This window comes from Alligator sinensis, unplaced genomic scaffold, assembly GCF_000455745.1.
Source record: "Alligator sinensis unplaced genomic scaffold, ASM45574v1 scaffold364_1, whole genome shotgun sequence".
NCBI lineage: Eukaryota > Metazoa > Chordata > Crocodylia > Alligatoridae > Alligator > Alligator sinensis.
The window spans coordinates 1,005,574-1,022,279 of record NW_005842546.1 but is presented as its reverse complement, the minus strand read 5'-3'; the positions used below and the strand labels follow the sequence as shown (position 1 = coordinate 1,022,279).

Below are 16,706 nucleotides of genomic sequence, written 5' to 3'. Positions count from 1 at the left end.
GGTTCACAAAGCGGTGAAGAAAAAGTCACTAGGGATTTACGACCAACTCTCTCTCACCAGGCATGAAACGACCGGGTCGTCAGTTCAAAACGAACGGCAGGAAGTTGTGTATCACCCGGTGTGCATTCAAGGGGGAAGTTCGTTGCCACCGGATGCGGTGGAAGCTGATCGTTTAGCCCCAAGGGCTATTTCACATGCCTGGAGGAAAGGGGCCTCCGCAGCTATTGCACCTGGGAGTGAAGGGCACGGCCTCTGCATCAGAATATCTTGGACCTTCAATGCTGGAGGCGGCAAGCATGGGCGACTGGTGCCTCCCGAGTCTGGCGGGGGGCACCAGATCACTGACAGTGCACTTCCAGTTTGACGGCTGGCGCTTCCAGGGGTGCATGGCCGATCTCAGGGGGTGCAAGTGCACCCGTGCTAGGGTAGCTTGTCACATTTTATGCTATAAGTTGCACCTGTTTATAGAGTGGTGAATTATAGCATCGTTTAAAGTTTTCTTTTAAATTCAGCCTACAGTTCTGTATGGCCTCATTGGTATGTGAACTTTTCGTTTCGCTGGCGTTGGCAATATCAGCTGGCCTTGTTTCTTGCAAGCAGCTTATGGCCTTGAGCTTGCCCGCATGCTGTTTCTTTCCTTTTCCTATCACTGTGAGACTTTTTCTAACACAACATAGTAATAGTTTTGTTACTAGCTCAGATTAACCGAACTTGGCGCTAACCAGCTGAATCAGAGGGAGGAAACGATTTGCTATGTTAATGAAAGGTGATAAAGGAGACCAATGGACAATGCTTAAAGTAAGGTGTGCTCGTAATGGGGATGTTGAACAAAGGAATATGTTGACAGGATAAAATATGAACAATATGCTGACTGCAGAAAGACCAATCCAAAAGCAAGGAGTCACCAAAGCAGTCAAGTTAAAGCCAAGCATTAAAGGAGGAAGCAAGGAAGTGAAGTGTGTCATCGTCATCATCATCATTTCCATCGCGAATCCAGCTTTCAACACCTGTCTGGATCATCCCAGGCAACGACGCACCCTTTGCTTCAGGAACCGAGAGGCCGTCTCTTCTGTGAAGCAAAGTAACATCGGGGATTGGGTGAGATCATTGTACTAAGTGTTTTTCTCTCTCTGAATATAGAAACTGCTGAGATAATACTTGTACTAATAAAGTTAAACTTTGATTTTCAGGCACTGGGTGGTCTGCGTTTGTCTTTCACGTTCCATTTAAGGGTTACTTGTGCTTTAATGATCCCTAAACGTGCTCTGCTGATCAGTGGTGCAAACACCTGCATGCACCCCCATGCAAGGAGTGGGAGGCAGCAAGGAGCAGGGGGAAAAGCCCCGGTCTGACCCAGATCACTCTCCCTTCCAGCCTCTGTTCCCTGCTGCTGAGTGATGCCGGACTCTGGGCAGCATGGACCTATAGTCTGACCTGAGGCCTGATGGCCAGTAGTCAGACCATAGGTCAGTAGTGTTGGGTAGCCAGTAGTCATTAGTGGCAGAGAAATCCCAGCACCACTGTACAAGGCGCTGGTAAGGCCCTGTATGGAGGATGGTGTACGGCTCTGGTCACCCCTGGGCGGAGAATCAATGCTTACTTGATGTCTGTGTCTCTCCCCTCTCCCTTTCTTTGGAAGGGTTGTGCTGGTGCCCTTACTAGTCCTTGGCACCCTCTCCCGGGGCGGCTTTCCTGCAAGCACTGGGTGTGCTCCTGTTCCTGCAATCATTGCAGCAGCATTTCACCCCCCAAATTCCCAGCCCTGCAGTGACAGGCAACTCATGTCGCCCCTGCTCCTTACCCCGAGGGCATCCGAGAGCAATAGGGTGCTCCATGGCTGTGAGGTTCAAGGAGCCAAGACGGGTCATGGCAAATGCAGGGGACAGAAGGCTCCTTCCAGCCCTGCCTTCCTATGGGAGGGGTGACCCAGGCTCTGTCCCTGGCCTCAGCTGGGCAACATGGCATGGTGGGAGGAGGTCTGTCTCTTGCATGGCTGACCTGGCTCAGCTGCCTACTCCAAAGGAGGCCTGGCTGCAGTCCCTGAGCAGGGATCGGGGCCTCCTTCCAGCCTGGAGCTGTGAGCCAGGCTATCTAGGATGGCGGGGCTGTACTCCCTGAGCGATGGCTGTACCTGGCTCCCACCTCAGCATCTGGGTTGGGAGCATCCCTGCCCCAGCTCCTCCTCTGTGTGAGTTCCCCGCGGCCCCTAGGAGTTCAGGGGAAACTAGAACGCAATGCAAGGAGCTCTTTGTTGCGTGTTGGTTTTTTGACCCGTGTCTTTCCAGCAGCATCTCAGTGCCCGGCTGCCCTGACGGATGTTCCCCACATTAATAGATCGCGTAGCCTGACGCAAATGGTTTGTGCTTGAGCTCTGCAGGCTTCCTGCATGTTGTAGCGGGAAAGAGGTCATTGCAGGAAGGAGAAAGCCATGGAGCGGAAGGCAGGACAAACAAGCCAGCCCCCTCTGCTTCTCACAGCCTGCTTCGAGGGAGAGATGCAGAGCAGGGGACAGTGCTTGGGGTTTCTCCAGCGAGCGGAAACGAGCCAACAGCCCCGTTCCGGGGTCTCCTCCCCACCGTGGCTCCACGCCTTGTGCCGTGCTGCTGATGCCTGCCTTGAACCCTCCTCCCCTGCGCCTGCAGCTGTGCTAGCTTCACGGTTGTACGGCGAGGGTGTTCCTGTCGCTGGGTGTTTGTGACTGGTGCGGTCAACACCGCGGACTACAGCTTCCCTTTACCCCTTCAAAGTCACACCCCGGGCTTCCTGGACATCTGCATGGGGCTTTTCCTTTGTTTCTCCTCTCACTGACTTTGCTGGGCTTGTTTAGCTATTGCCTGGCTCTGACCTTCCCATTGTGGTGGGAGAAACCTCCCTAAGGTTCGTTGTCTCGCTGTAATTTGATTGACAGACAACGCGGGTAAAGAAAGACAGCTGTTTATTTGCTCGAGCAAAGACCATAAAGCCAGCAAAAGGCAAAATGCCCCCCCCCTAAGGGTGAGGTGATCTTTTATACTTATTACAACAAGGCAAGACTTCATGGTTAACAAAAAAGCAATACTTGGGTGGTGCTTTTCAAATCTTTGTAACAGCATATTTCTATTAAGCTGAACTAGCACTTTTTTAAAAGCTAAAAGTTAAGTAACAGTAACATTATAATATGTTAGCAAAACCTTACACAGTAGTAGATACTTCTCAAGGACACAACCAGTGCACCCAGAACAATGGTTTCCCTGTCTTACCTTACTTCTTGCTGTAGCTGATTTTTCAGCACACAGACACAGATCCACGTTTTAACTCAGAAAATGCTTAATACAGTTAAAATGGTTACTTGACACAAGCAAAGGCTTAGCTATCAATCTGCCTTGTGGTCAGCTGTATTGCTAGGCCACAGGCCATGCCTTGTATTCAGCGGTAAAGCTAATACTTCCTAATAATCTAAATTATTGTAAACCTAACAGTATGCTTATCAGAAAACTGTTCTATTTCAGGGTAATAACAAACCTGCGCACTACACCATGAATCGCCTGCTTCGCTGCCTTCCCTGACATGGGTACCCTTTGGCTTTGGGGCCTTTGGTGCAGTTTGGGGGGATGCATGCTCCTGCGTTGGGATAACTCAGTCTGGGGACCTGGTACAGTAGCCTAAAGGCTGCTCTCGGGGGGCGGCAAAGCATGGCTTACGGATCAGTGGGGCACGCAAAGCCCCAGCAGCTCCCCGGAGAGGGAAGATCAGTGTTTCAGAGGGTGCTCTGCTTGGGAGGCTTGGGGTTTGCAAGCAAAATGACAGCGGAAAGAGCACGATGGTAGAGGAAAGGCCACACCTGACACTGCAGCCACGGAGCCGGAAGCACAGAGGAGAGGGAGCGATACAGAAAGAAAAAGAGAGCACAACAGAAGCCAAGTCGAAGGGGAAGAAGGTCAAACCCATCTCTGGCTGCCTTTAGACTGGAATACGCCGAGGTCCTGTATACCTTCAGCGGTTCCCGGGGAGCATCCCCTGAACCCGCGCTTGCAGACCTGGTGCGAAACAGGAGTCAAAGCGAAGCGGGGAGAGAGCAGCCGACGGCATCCTGGTCACCAAATGCCGTAAGCATTAACCAGAGGGGCTGGGTTTGCTCACACGCCGAACACAGGGAGGACAGAATAGATTGGCAAGACAGACTAGATCGTGGCAAACACTTCTCCAGAAACAAAAGGCATGTGCTGAAGCAATTGAAAAATCTCATTTGTTTCAACACCCCCGTTCTGGGGCGCCGGCTGCTTGGACCAGGTCATTAGCTCAGAGCTCAATGCAGCTGCTGAGCATTAAAAGCAGAAAGCTGCAGGATCCAAAGTTGTAGTAAGATGGTGTTTAACTGGGATTTGAGGTCGGCACCCAGCCCAGGGTGTTTCTGATTTGGCTGTGTCATTGCACAGGATTTGGGGACAGGGAGATATCAAGTTAGAAAAGGGTGGTTTTGTGGGGGCGGCTGGAGGCCTGGGAGCTGTGCCCACACGCCCCTGCCTGCCGTCAGCATCACACCGAACGGGCCTGATGCCAAGGTCAACTGAAACCAGAAAGGCCTCCCCTGGACGGCCGTGGGGTTTGGATCGTGCCCTTTTTCTTCAACAGCCCCAGCCATCCTGAAAACGAAAGTGAGCAAGGAAGTCCTTTATGCAAACTCTGGCTGCTCCCTGCGATATGCTCTTGTATGAAATCCTCGCCGCCTTTGTTCTGCTCAGCAGCCTGCTGGGGACCTCGGGCACTGGGAAGTCAGGTCTTGCAGCCCCCATAAAGGTTTCCCCCACCCTGTCGGCATTTCTGTTGCATTTGTGCCTCGACAAGGGAACGCACAGGAGAGAAACCCTGCCCTGGGTTGCAGCTGCATTGCAACCGACTGGTCACGAGGTCCCATGGCTGGAAACTGGTGAGTTTTCCTATTAAGAGCTGTGCCACTGGCCCGGCTCCTCGTCCCCGGTGCTGGGTTCAGTGGCTTCCCCAGGGAGCCGGCCGGCATGTGGGCATGGTTACATCCTAAGCCCATCACTGAGGAAAGGATCGTGGCCTCGGGGTCCTTTACGAAAGGCGGCAGGAGGGTGCTATGGGAGGGGGAGAGGGGACTGGAGGGCAGGACCAAGCTAAGTAGGGACCTGCTTTGGGGGTCTCCCTATGCCTGAAGAAGGGCATTTGTACCCAAAAGCTTGCAAAGAACCATTTTCCCTACTACTTAGTTGGTCTAGTCAAAGATATCACACGTTTACCCAAAGACCCTTGTCTGTCTATTCAAACCAGGCTCCCTGCAGCCAGCGATTTGCATGAACAGTTGCACGCCCTGCCTGCAGCTCAGGGTGTGGGCAGAGAGTTGTCTCAGTCTTAAAGCCCAGGATTTAGAAGCCACAGAACAAGGCAATAGATGAGAGCCCGGGCAGACCCACGGCAGAGGCTGAGGGGCTGCAGAGCCATGGCCCCAATTCCTCCCCAAAACAGAGCGACCATCGCCGGAGAGGAGTGCCCAGGCCCTTCTGTGCGCCTGCCGCACTGCAAGTTCATCTTCCTTGCCCAGAAGGGCATGCCCTGGTCTAGACGAGGTCTCCCTGGGTCATACAAAAGCATTCACCTGTACCCGTCTCTGCTGGAAACTCATCGCCTGGTGCACGCCGGGTTTGAATGACGTTGTTTCTGCTAAAAAAGTTGAGCAATGCCCGACTAAAATTGGATACCGCCCCCGGTTATGATTTTTTAATCCTACCGGGGGGCTCTTGTCTTTTGCGGGAGGCTCAGCCCCCCGATCTCCTCCATAATTTGAACCCTAGGTGCATGCATTAGTGGGTTTTTTGTGGCTGCGTCACGCTGGAGGCCCAGATCAACCAGAAACCCCAGGTCGGGCTTCTCTCTTGTTGCCCGTTGATCCCCTCCCTCTTATAAAAGAAATTCTGGTTGCAAGTGCTAGATAGACCGTTTGTTTTTAAGGAGTACAAAGATGGTTTCCTGTCTTCAAGAGCATCCGCTCTTTCCAGGTCCCTCTCTCAACCTCCTTCGTGTCTCGCAGCTCGCTCCACCAGACGACGCCCCACTTTTCATGCCAAAGTATTTGATCAAATGTTAAGCAAGATTGATCCCAAGACCCGTCCTTGAGGAATTACCTCCCTCCCGCCTGATAACCTCTCATATCAGTGCGACGCATTGTCCTCTCCTCTCTGCATAGTTCCTCATTCCTTTTACCCTGCGCTTTGTTAACATAATTTAATTAAGCAGGGCAGCAGGATCCCAGGGTATTGGCATGTGGCTCCAAGTGTTTATTCCCCTTGCTCTTTGTTTCCTGAATGAGACCAAATGGCCTGCAGTTGATAGAAAGCCCATCAACAAAGAGGGCTATCACAAGTCAAATTAACTGCCTGGGCTGTTTCAACAGACGCCCTTTTCAAGTTAAGTATTTCCAGTAAGTCCTAAACAATGTTCTGCTAAGCAGATGTGGCCAACAGCAGCATGACGTCAACTGAGGGCTGCAGGGAGGTTTCCTCCTGGCAAGTTTTGTCTCCGTCCATTGCTCAGCAAGGAAGTTGGTTCCCTCTGCAATGGCTTTTGCACGCTGAATCTCCCCACATGTCCGAAGCTCGCTGGAACGCTGCTATTATTTCCTTCTGTTGCAAATCTTGGGCAACCCGATGCTGATTTCTTTGCTATCCAGGTGATACTTGCATTATGTTCAGAGCGGGGTTAGAAGCAGATCAGCCCTGTAAATCCCTAACCGGGACCGAGGCACAATGTAGAGCCCTGACCCAAACCAGCTGCTGCAAAACTGCCTGAAAATCACCATTTTTACCTGAAAAATATCCCAGGATGCCTGGCGCTGGGCTCTTGTGCATGCTTCAGTGGGATCCACACCTAAGTTCCCACGTCTTTGGTAGCATCAGAGTGTTATAGCAGCTGTGCTGGTCCAGGACATATGCAAGAAAAAGGGGCTTTTTTGATGATATCTATTATTGGACCAGCTGTACGGTCGGGAGAGACATGGGACAAGATTTGAGGAAGGGCACTTTGCTGTAGATGGGGGGTCGAATTGCGCTGGGGGCCGTGCAAACAGTGAGTGAGGGGAACGTACCGAGCTTGCAGTGCTCCCAAATTAACACAAGCAGGCTGGGGAGAAGGGAGGTGGACAGACACAGACCTGTCCCCTTTTTACCAATGGGGAAATGAGGCCTGGAGAAATGAAGACACTTAGGAGGCTACATTTTGTTTTGTGAACCTGAAAGAGATGTGCCTTTGATGCTAAAGACAACGGGACTAGAGAAACAGCATCTTTTGAGTAGTGTTTGCCTAGTCTGTCGTGGTTTTTTTAATATTTAACACATGCTACAGCAAAGCAATGACCCTTCCAAGAAAAGTGATTTGTATTTGTTTGCATTTTAAACAGAATCATCTAGCCATAGGCCCCTGGCTAAACTTCCCAGTTTCTTCTTTTCTTGGAGAAAAACATGTGTTGTGTTAGATGTGACCGCATCATTTGCAAAAAATCCTAGATCCGCCCTTGCGATGCCCCTGCAATTCACTGCTTCCTTCTGCTGATGTGTGATGCCCCTTCACTCCCAAGGGAGACTTTTCATTTCAAACGCATGCAAAGATAGCAAAGGAAACAGGACTGCAGCTACATATCCCACATGCAAAGCATCTCCTCTTTCTACTGTCTGTTTGCAGATCGAACAGGAAAAGGTCGTGGTTTTATCGGCACGTAGCATTCAGAACGGTTTCCTGGCGCATGTCTGAAGGCAAACAGCTGCGTTCGCTGTGAGCAGAGCCAGGCAGCAATGGGGTGGGAGGGTGGCAAGGCTTTTTTGGTTCCTATTTTTCATAATTGGTTAGATTTGGTTCCTATTTTTAAATCTAAATTTGAAACTCTACCACAGTTTTAGCATGTGGGAAGTCGTGGCCACGGCCCACGAGACCTAAATAATGAGGTAGCAATTTCCTGCCGGACTGTGAAACCATGGGAAGGGCACAAGTTTTTGTCCTTCCCCAAAACCTACACTCACATGACCATTGGATTTTTCTACAGCTCCACAATGACAGTGGCAACGGTTTTGATGCTCCTGCCTGTTGCGATATGGCTGTATCTTCAAACCCTCCTGGAGAGCCCACAGGTAAAATTTTCTCCAAGTAGCTCTTTTCTGCAGTTTGAGCCCTGTGAGACTGACTTCTGGCTCTGTAGCAGTTGTGAGCAGTGCCCAGGCCTTCACAGGATGGAGGAAACGAATACAAACAGGAGTCCAGAAGTCACATACAGCATTTCAGGGGGGTGCAAAGTCCCTTCCTGGCCTTCCTGGCAGGGGGGGAGAGTCTCCCATTCAACCCCCACCTGACACCAAGCCGGGGAAGTGGACGGCGCTGAACCTCCACCGCTCTTGCTCACTTGCAAAAGTAGCAGCGAACAACACCGTGCAACGAAACTGCGCCTTGTTTCCTTCTTCTCGTTGTCGGTTCCCTCTCACCCCGCTGATGTGCGACGTTCCCTGATGCAGCGCACACGCCGTCCCCTTCGCTTCGCCTGCAGCTGAGCTCTGTTAAGCACAGGACGCCGTCTAGCTGGGAACAACCCCTCCGGAGCCGCGGCGATCCTCTGCGCTGCCCGCCCTGCTGCTTCCACGCCTGTCCCGTCCCGTGTTGTACGTGCGCACACGTGCCTCAGCAGCCTCCACGCTGAACCTAACGATATCGGTTTCCTTCTTGCTCATGCCCCCGTTGGACTCGCTTGCTCTTTTGTCCGATGTTTCCCTTCCTGAAGTCTCAGAGCTGCTTAGCAAGCACGCTGGGGGGTGACCTCTTTTATGGGACCAACTGCTCGGTGGGAAAGACAGGCAAGCGTGGGGGCATCCATGTGAAATCAGGCAGCCGGCAGGGCAGGATGGCACCCGAGAGACTAACTGGGAGAGCGATGCCCTCGTGCCTACCACTCCCAACACCAGGGTCTGCCTCGATTGCCCCGGGCCGCTCCAGCCATTCTCCGCTTGCTGATCGTCTTCCCAACCCCGCCAGCCCTGCCTCTCTATGCCGCAGCCCCCAGCAGGGATTCAGCATGGCCACGGCCCCTCCTCTTGGCCCTTCCAAGCCCACAGCCTCAATTCTGCCCCCATTTCAGCCCCCAGTATTACATGTGAGCTCCTCAAGCCATTGTCTGTCTGTCTATCACCAATTGTTGCCCATGCCCCCAAGCCCTCCTCTCCACCCGCGCAACATCTTTTTTGTCCCCTTCCACCTCTCCCCGTACCCAGCCCCTTTCCCCAGCTCATTCCCACCCCAGACCTTCAACATCCCTTCTGCTCCACCATCCTCCTCTTCCCCTTCCCCTCCCTTTCCTGCCCATATCCATGGCTGGTGCATCAATCTGGCTCAGCCCATTTCACCAAGGGGGGCCAGGCCCAGGAGAAGTGAAGGTGGGATCCCCTACATGATTTAGGCCTTCATTATACAGCTGGAGCCAGGTCAACCTCCCATAGACTTCCAGTATAAAGTGGGCACCAGGTCAACTTCCCAGAGGCTCCCATTATACAGCTGGCACGAAGTCCACCTTCCTTAGGTTTCCATTAGAAAGTGGATACCCAGCCAGCCTGTCTGGCACCCGATCAATGCCCACTGCCCGCTGACCCAGGGAAGCCATGAGTTCTGTCCCCAGCTCCTCCAGGGTCCCATCCCCATTGGTGTTGAACTCCATTGAGTGTGGTGAGGGGTGGAGTAGTACTGGTTATGTCAGGCTCCTTCTGCTTGGGTGGCCTCTCAGGGAGTGTCTACACATGCACTTTAATGTGCATTAGCCTGTTCTACTTTGCATTACAGTGGCATATAAAAAACCATGCTAATACACTAAAATGCGGTGGAATAGGCTGCTGTGCATTAAGCATCACCTAAAAAGCATGTGCTTGTGCTACTGCCCATTATTGCAGCCTAATGCTCATTTATTTAGTACCTCATACTGGAGGTACTTAATTTATATTCCAATATGAGGCACTTGTATTGGAGGTATTTAATGCACATTAGGAAAAGTGCATTAATGCACATGTAGACATGCCCTCAGGGTACCATTGGGGATGTTATACTACAGCTTCTCCTAATAACCTCATTAGTTGTAATACAGAGACCATGAGCTCCATTTCTTAGTAACAAGGGCTCCCTTGAGTTTTCTTGCTCACACACAAGACTAGACACTAACTTCATGTCCCTATTGAGGTCTGGCGCTACCCAGGTTTAGCTGTTGAGTGTGGTCCCAGTATAAAGCAGGGCCCCTAGCTCAGGGCAAAGTATTTAGGGTTCCCAGGTCCTCTTGCATGTATCCATCAGAACAACTTTCTGTTTGCAGCAAACAGCTCCTCTTTCTCACCGATCACCACATGTGTTTAGGTGACTTCATTCACATCCAGTTTTCACCAAACATTGGGACCTTCATGCCAGATAGGGAGACCTGCTTACCAGGACACTGTGAGCTCTGTTTTGGTGTCTTCTACCCATCTTATCCTTTGCTTTCCATCCACTGGCCTTCTGATATGCCTAGATGCTAATATTCCTCACTTGCCTGTCATTTCTGCTTTGGTCCTATACAGTCTGCCTTCAAGTCACCAAGATCCAAGCTGTTACTGAAGCCGACTTTGGTTCATGCTGCTAATGGGCCTCTGTATGATTCCTATATGCATTGCTTAATGGTTGCACCAATCTATGCTCCAGTGAGGCCTATAGTAGACAGGCCAAGGCCTCCCAAGGAGCCAAACTTTTCCTATTTAAACTGTGTGCTTTTGATGGAGCAGAAGCTATATTTTGCCATCCGTGAGCCCCAGAGCCTGGCTGGGCCCTCCAGGCTCTACAGCCACATACTCAAAAATAGATCTGTCTTGGCTTTATTCCCCTAGATGAAAAGCGAGTTAGTGATGGACATGATGCCCGATGCTTTTGACGACCAGTACATGGAGTGCACTGAGGAAATGGAAGAAATTGCACCAGCCCTGATGGAGAGAGAGATGAAAATATCCAAGATATTGAAAACCACCTGGGAGAAAACAGAAAGCAAATGGAAAAAAGTGAAGAGAAAGAAAAATGTGATCGCTACTCTTCCCAGTGACTTTAAGGAAGAGCATGGGAGAGCGATCATAGCCTACACGGACAATGAATTTCACAAAGAGTTTAATGAGGCCGTGAGGACCGCCGGTGCCTCTCCAGTGGCCTACAACACCGGTTTCCATTTCAAAGCCTTTCATTACTACCTGACAAGAGCTTTACAGCTCCTGAGAGAGGAGTGTGAGGTGATGTACGGCATGCCGGTGTACAGGGGCATTCGTGATGTTATATTTCAGAGCAGTGGTGCTGGTCCCATCAGGTTTGGGTACTTTGCCTCTTCCTCGTTGGAAAAGGACATAGCTGAGGCATTTGGAGACGATTCCTTCTTCACCATCCACACCTGCTTCGGGGTTAATATTGTGCGCTTCTCGCATTATAAGGAAGAGGAGGAAGTGCTCATCCCCACCCATGAGATATTCAGTGTGGATGCAGGAGACAGGAACAACAGCTTTGTCCTCCAAAGCACCAACCGGACCTGCAGCCACTTTAACTGTGCCTACCTGGGGCGTGAGTACTGGGCCGCGCGTGCATAATGCTTGCAGGGGGTTGTGTGTCTGGTTGCATTTGAAAAAAGCAACCGCAGAGAACTTTGTTGATAGAGACAGACATAGTCACCGGGGCTGGTAGAGACACACAGGCCATGGACCAGATCCACATCGTTCTTGTAGGGTCCGTGTGTGTGGAATAGTCCTCATGGGATGGACAGTTGCCATTCATTGAACTAAAACCCTCTGTTTCCTTTGCAGACGAGAAGAAGGCAGAATGTATTCACCGCTCTGGTAGGATCCTTTGTGTTTTCATTGCTAGGAAAAGTCCCTTTCCTCCGGGGGGAAGCGGCTTGACCAGACAAACACCATGAAACAAGTAGAGTTAACTGTTTGCTGTCTGTGTGTATCCAGGTCTTCAAACGGCTCCCAGCACTGGAACATCTGGGCAACATCAGCACCAGCACTCGGATGAGGATACTGAACATCTGGCAAGAGACTCACATAGCCCCCCTCAGGACACCAAGAGGAAAGCTGTCATGTCCAGTGAGCTCTAGACCTATTTCACTTCTGCGCCATACACTTCCACGGTGGGAACTTTTCATACTCCGCCAGTGAACAAGCCAGCGCTGATCGCAGAACCAGGTGGTCATGAGCCAGGCAGGCATTCAATTCGATGCAAACTGTTGAAGTTGGCTACCAAAGAGACTTAATCATGAGTATTGATCTCTTAACTGCCAATGGCATGGTTAATCGCCATGCCGCCTTGCGACTGAGGATGGTGAAGAACCAGCACTTCACGAAGATGACCCAGGTCCCTTTGGAGAAGGAAAAGTTCTTCACAAAACTGGGATGGATGCTTTTCGGAGGCCAGGCAACACACGCTAGTCGACCCATTTCATCTCAGGAACCGAGCGGTGAAGCGCGGGCTCAACAGCCGCTGGAGTCAAAGATGACTCAATGTGTGGACCCAGCAGGCCTGAATATTACTTCAGATCGGGCTCTTGCCTTCAAAACACACGTTGAGAAGGTCCGAGCAAAGGTGAATGCTTGTATCCAGCTTTGCTTAAGATAACCACATTGAGGTGGTGCGTAAACCTGTCTATGCGGTAATAACTCATCAGGACTTTGCTGCTCTTCTACTGAATCAGCCTGTGCAATACAGAAACGGGGTCTACCAGCACCAGAGCTGGATCCAGAGTGAAATACTGCCTTTTTCCATGTCACTGTGTGACGAATAGGATTTCTTTTTGCCAGAGCCCGCCGAGGGTTGACATGGCAACTCATCCAATAATTTAATAGTAACCCCTAATACTATTACAAGTTTCCTCCCCATAATACAACCTGGCAAGTGGCTCTTTAGACATTGCAGTGGTAACCTTTGGGTGGTACCAGGCCTGCTCAAGCAGGGCTGCAAGCAGCGGTGTCTGTCCTCCCAGATCACTGCATGCTAACACCCCTTTCCTTTGTTTGTTCATTACTTTTCTAACTTCCTCATCCCAAAATGCCAAGCACATTTCTGATAAGGAAACTGTTGTGCCTTGCTCACCTAGCACACCAGTTGCAGCACTCGCATCTCCCGGTGCCACAGAAGGCACTCTGTTCAATTTTATTGCTTAGTTCCTGCAAAGCCTGGACTGTGGCTAAGAGCCTTAGCACAACTCAGTTTGCCCACTACACTTCCCTCCTTGTTCCCTGAAATACGGTGGCATCAGACAGATGCTCGTTAATCTCTCGCATGAGACTCAAGGCCCGGGGGGGGGTTGCATGATTGCGTTTGACATGTACCACAGACCCTGTGTGCCTTTTCAGATGGCATATGTACGACCAGGGGGGGGGTTTCCCATGTGTTGGCCAATTGATAGTAAATAAATCCTTCGGTAATTCAGACTGCAACAGGCAGAGCTACCTTTCAATCTGTCACGGCTACCCGGGTCATTGCCGAGCCAAATTTAGCTTTGTTTTTAACCATCTTTTAAACACGGAGGTCCAAGGTTTAGCGAACCATCAACTCTGCAGGTTCTTGTTTTTCTTTTTTTAAATAATAAGTTAATGCAGCTTTCCACACAAATCCTGGTATGTTGGTATTATAAATAGCATTTCAATATCAATGAGATTCTTTTAATAGCCTTGAAAACATTTCATCAAGTTGTTTGCAAAAAATACACACCCTACCTTTTAATAGATGCCATTTTGCTAAACAAGTGGCATCTACAACTATTCTCCAACCATTTGGGTTGGTCTAATAAAAGATATCAAATTCACCCAAGGAACCTTATCTACAACTTGAGACTTTCATATGAATTGCTGCCCTTCGTTTCAAATATTAGGACAACTTTCCAGTCCAAACTGGATCCAAGTGTCCTGGTCTGGGATCCACACACAAATTCAATTTTTAGAGGGGGAATTACCAACAGTTTTTATCACATCTTTGTGATATTCATATGCATTTAAGCTCTTGACAACTTAAATAAACCAACCAAACCAAACAACACAAAACAGACAAGATAATTTTTTGTTGTAGTAATAAAGCTATTGCTTAGGTGAGGAAGATGCCATTGAGTCTATGGATGGTAACGAGGCCTCATGGTCTATCAGTCATCTTTGCTACCGACACACAAACCATTCAAGGAAAACTCCTCGCAGTGAAATATTATTCATATTTTTCATTATTCAGTGAAATATTATTCATATTTTTCATTATTCACATTATTCAGTGAAATATTATTCATACCGCAGTGCTGACATGTGCAATGGCAACGTACACATCACTGCAATTTTTGGCTGGGGGTGCTTTTTATACATATTGAACGTCAAGGATCATCCATATTTATTTTACTGTTTTCAATGGCCCATTGCACCATTTTGGCAATTGCAATTGGGACCTTTACAATTGTTCTAAATGTGGGATTGTGGCATGCCAATACCTTTGCTACAATTTTAACCACATTGCCATTTTAAAGATGAGATTTTCCTTTAGTGGGACAATTTCTCCTTCAGAATTTCTGCCTAGAAAGCTTTTTCCCCATTCTTATTGATGGGCATTGTGAAATCTTTAGGATACTTGGATAAAACAATACTGTTGTTCCCTGAATATAAACTCAAAGTGTTACCGGCACTTTTTGTGCCAAGGACGTAGCAAAAAATTTTTAAAAATGACATTGGCCATTGAAAACCATTTTAGCCCTCCTGCTATAGCTGCTAGAAATTCAGGGTACTCTGCTACAACAGGAGCTACAACCCTTGTTATTGCATTCAAAGCTTCGAAGCCCTCTGTAGTTTCCAGGTTTTCCCGTCTGCCTTCAGAGAGACCAGATCAGGGAGTTACACACTTGGCATCTGTGCTGCCACTCCCTAGCAAACCAAACGATCCGTTGTGGGTTATAATCCGATTTCATCCTCTAGTGAATGTTTACACTGCCTCGGTGGAGGAGGGCTCGGTCCCTCAAACAAGACAGCCACCTGGATCTTGCCACATTTGAACTCTTTCTTTGCCCAAACCTCAGGAAATGCCTTTGTTCACTTGTCTTGATTAACCCTATCGATAACAGCAAAAACCTTAATAGCTGCACACTTATAAACACTTTTTTTTTTTTGCCTTAACAAGCTATTAACACTTTCCTTTCTAGGAAATCCACACTACTCCTAGACAGCGGGGAGAGGGAGGGTAGCAAAGACATTTCTCACCCCCGTCACCACTGACAGCGCACACACTCCCACTTCCAACAGTCTCTCTGCCTTGCACCACAGGCACAGAGCAAACACGCACCGCTGCTTCTGACACACTGTGTTGCACAAACACGTGACCAGCCCCTGCAAAGCAGCCCACTCATTAGGCTCTACTTCCGTGGCAAACATTCACAGTGTCTAGCACAGAGGTTAATTCTCTCTGCTGCTGGCTTCCTATTGCACCCAGGATGGTTATTTTACTCAGCACAAACAGACCACAGCACTGCCCTTGTTTAAAGCACTGACCTCAGGCACTCTCTGAGATCAGGTTGCAACCCGGAAAGCAGTCATTCCTTAAATTCCTGAAACGCCATTCTCACTCCCTCCTCCTGGCTTCTCCTTCACAGATGTCTGGGTCAGAAGGGACCTCACTAGATCATCGAGTCCGACCCCCTGCCCCGGGCAGGAAAGAGCGCTGGGGTCAGGTGACCCCAGCCAGGTGCACGTCCAGCCTCCTCTTACAGACCCCCAGGTAGGGGAGAGCCACCCTTGGGAGCCCAGTCCAGATTCTGGCAACCCTACCCATGAAGTTCTTCTGGATGTCCAACCTCAATCTGCTCTCCGTCAGTGCGTGGCCATTGTTCCTAGTTACTCCAGGGGGTGCCCTGGTAAATAAAGCATCTCCTATTCCTTGCTGCCCCCTTGATGGATTTGTAGACAGCCACCAGATCACCTCTCCGCCTTCTCATGCAGAGTCTGAAGAGATCCAGGCCCCTCAATCTCTCCTCATAGGGCCTTACCTGCTGGCCCCCAACCATACGAGTGACCTCCTCTTGACCGTCTCCATGTTGTCCACATCCCTCCTGAAGTGCAGCGCCCAAAACTGGACACAGTCCTCCAACTGTGGCCTGACCAGTACCGCATAGAGGGGGAGCATCACCTCCCTGGACCTGTTCGTGATGCACCTGCTAATGCATGATAAAGTGCGGTTAGCTTTACTGATCGCTTCATCACACAGATGACTCATGTTCATCTAGGAGTCAGCATTGACTCCAGGATCCCTTTCTGCTGCTGTGCTGCTGAGAAGGTCCTCCCTTATCCTACAGGTGTGTTGGTGAGTCCTTCTCCCCAGGTGCCGCACTTTGCACTTGTCTTTGTTGAGCTGCATCCTACTCTTTTTCTGCCCACTTCTCCAACCTGTCCAGATCTGCCTGGACTCAATCCCTTCCCACTAGCGTGTTAACTTTACCCCATAATTTGGTGTCATCCACGAATTTGGACAGGGTGCTCTCCATGCCCTCATCCAAGTTGCTGATGAAAACAGCAATCAATACCGACCTGTCCACCACCGCTGTCTGTGTGCAACCCTTAAGCCAATTTGCCACCCACCTGACCATGTAACCATCTACCTCACAGCCTCTCAGCTTATTTATGAAAATAGGATGAGATACCATATCGAAGGCCTTCCTAAAATCC

General features: G+C 49.9%; 1 protein-coding gene across 3 annotated transcripts; it reads left to right on the top strand.

The window, feature by feature from the left end:
- Window positions 1-488: 488 nt before the first annotated feature.
- On the top strand, window positions 489-14,164 carry LOC102386042 (ecto-ADP-ribosyltransferase 5-like). 3 transcript variants are annotated; one of them, XM_014523933.2, is made up of 5 exons: window positions 489-1,098; window positions 8,033-8,117; window positions 10,872-11,583; window positions 11,823-11,855; window positions 11,976-14,164. In XM_014523933.2, exons 2-5 carry the CDS (start codon window positions 8,040-8,042, stop codon window positions 12,116-12,118), a joined length of 966 nt encoding a protein of 321 aa, XP_014379419.1. In that variant the 5' UTR covers window positions 489-1,098; window positions 8,033-8,039; the 3' UTR covers window positions 12,119-14,164. The 3 variants fall into 3 exon arrangements, with proteins under 3 accessions (XP_014379419.1, XP_014379418.1, XP_006032173.1); XM_014523932.2 differs by lacking the exon at window positions 489-1,098 and adding an exon at window positions 3,883-4,085; XM_006032111.3 differs by lacking the exon at window positions 489-1,098 and adding an exon at window positions 4,631-4,906.
- The last annotated feature ends 2,542 nt before the right edge of the window (window positions 14,165-16,706 follow it).

Excerpts from the sequence above, each read along its gene's own strand:
- LOC102386042 (XM_006032111.3), top strand. Across the intron at positions 11,584-11,822 it reads TAACTGTGCCTACCTGGGGC|ACGAGAAGAAGGCAGAATGT; the intron begins GTGAGTACTGGG and ends TTTCCTTTGCAG. Across the intron at positions 11,856-11,975 it reads AGAATGTATTCACCGCTCTG|GTCTTCAAACGGCTCCCAGC; the intron begins GTAGGATCCTTT and ends GTGTGTATCCAG.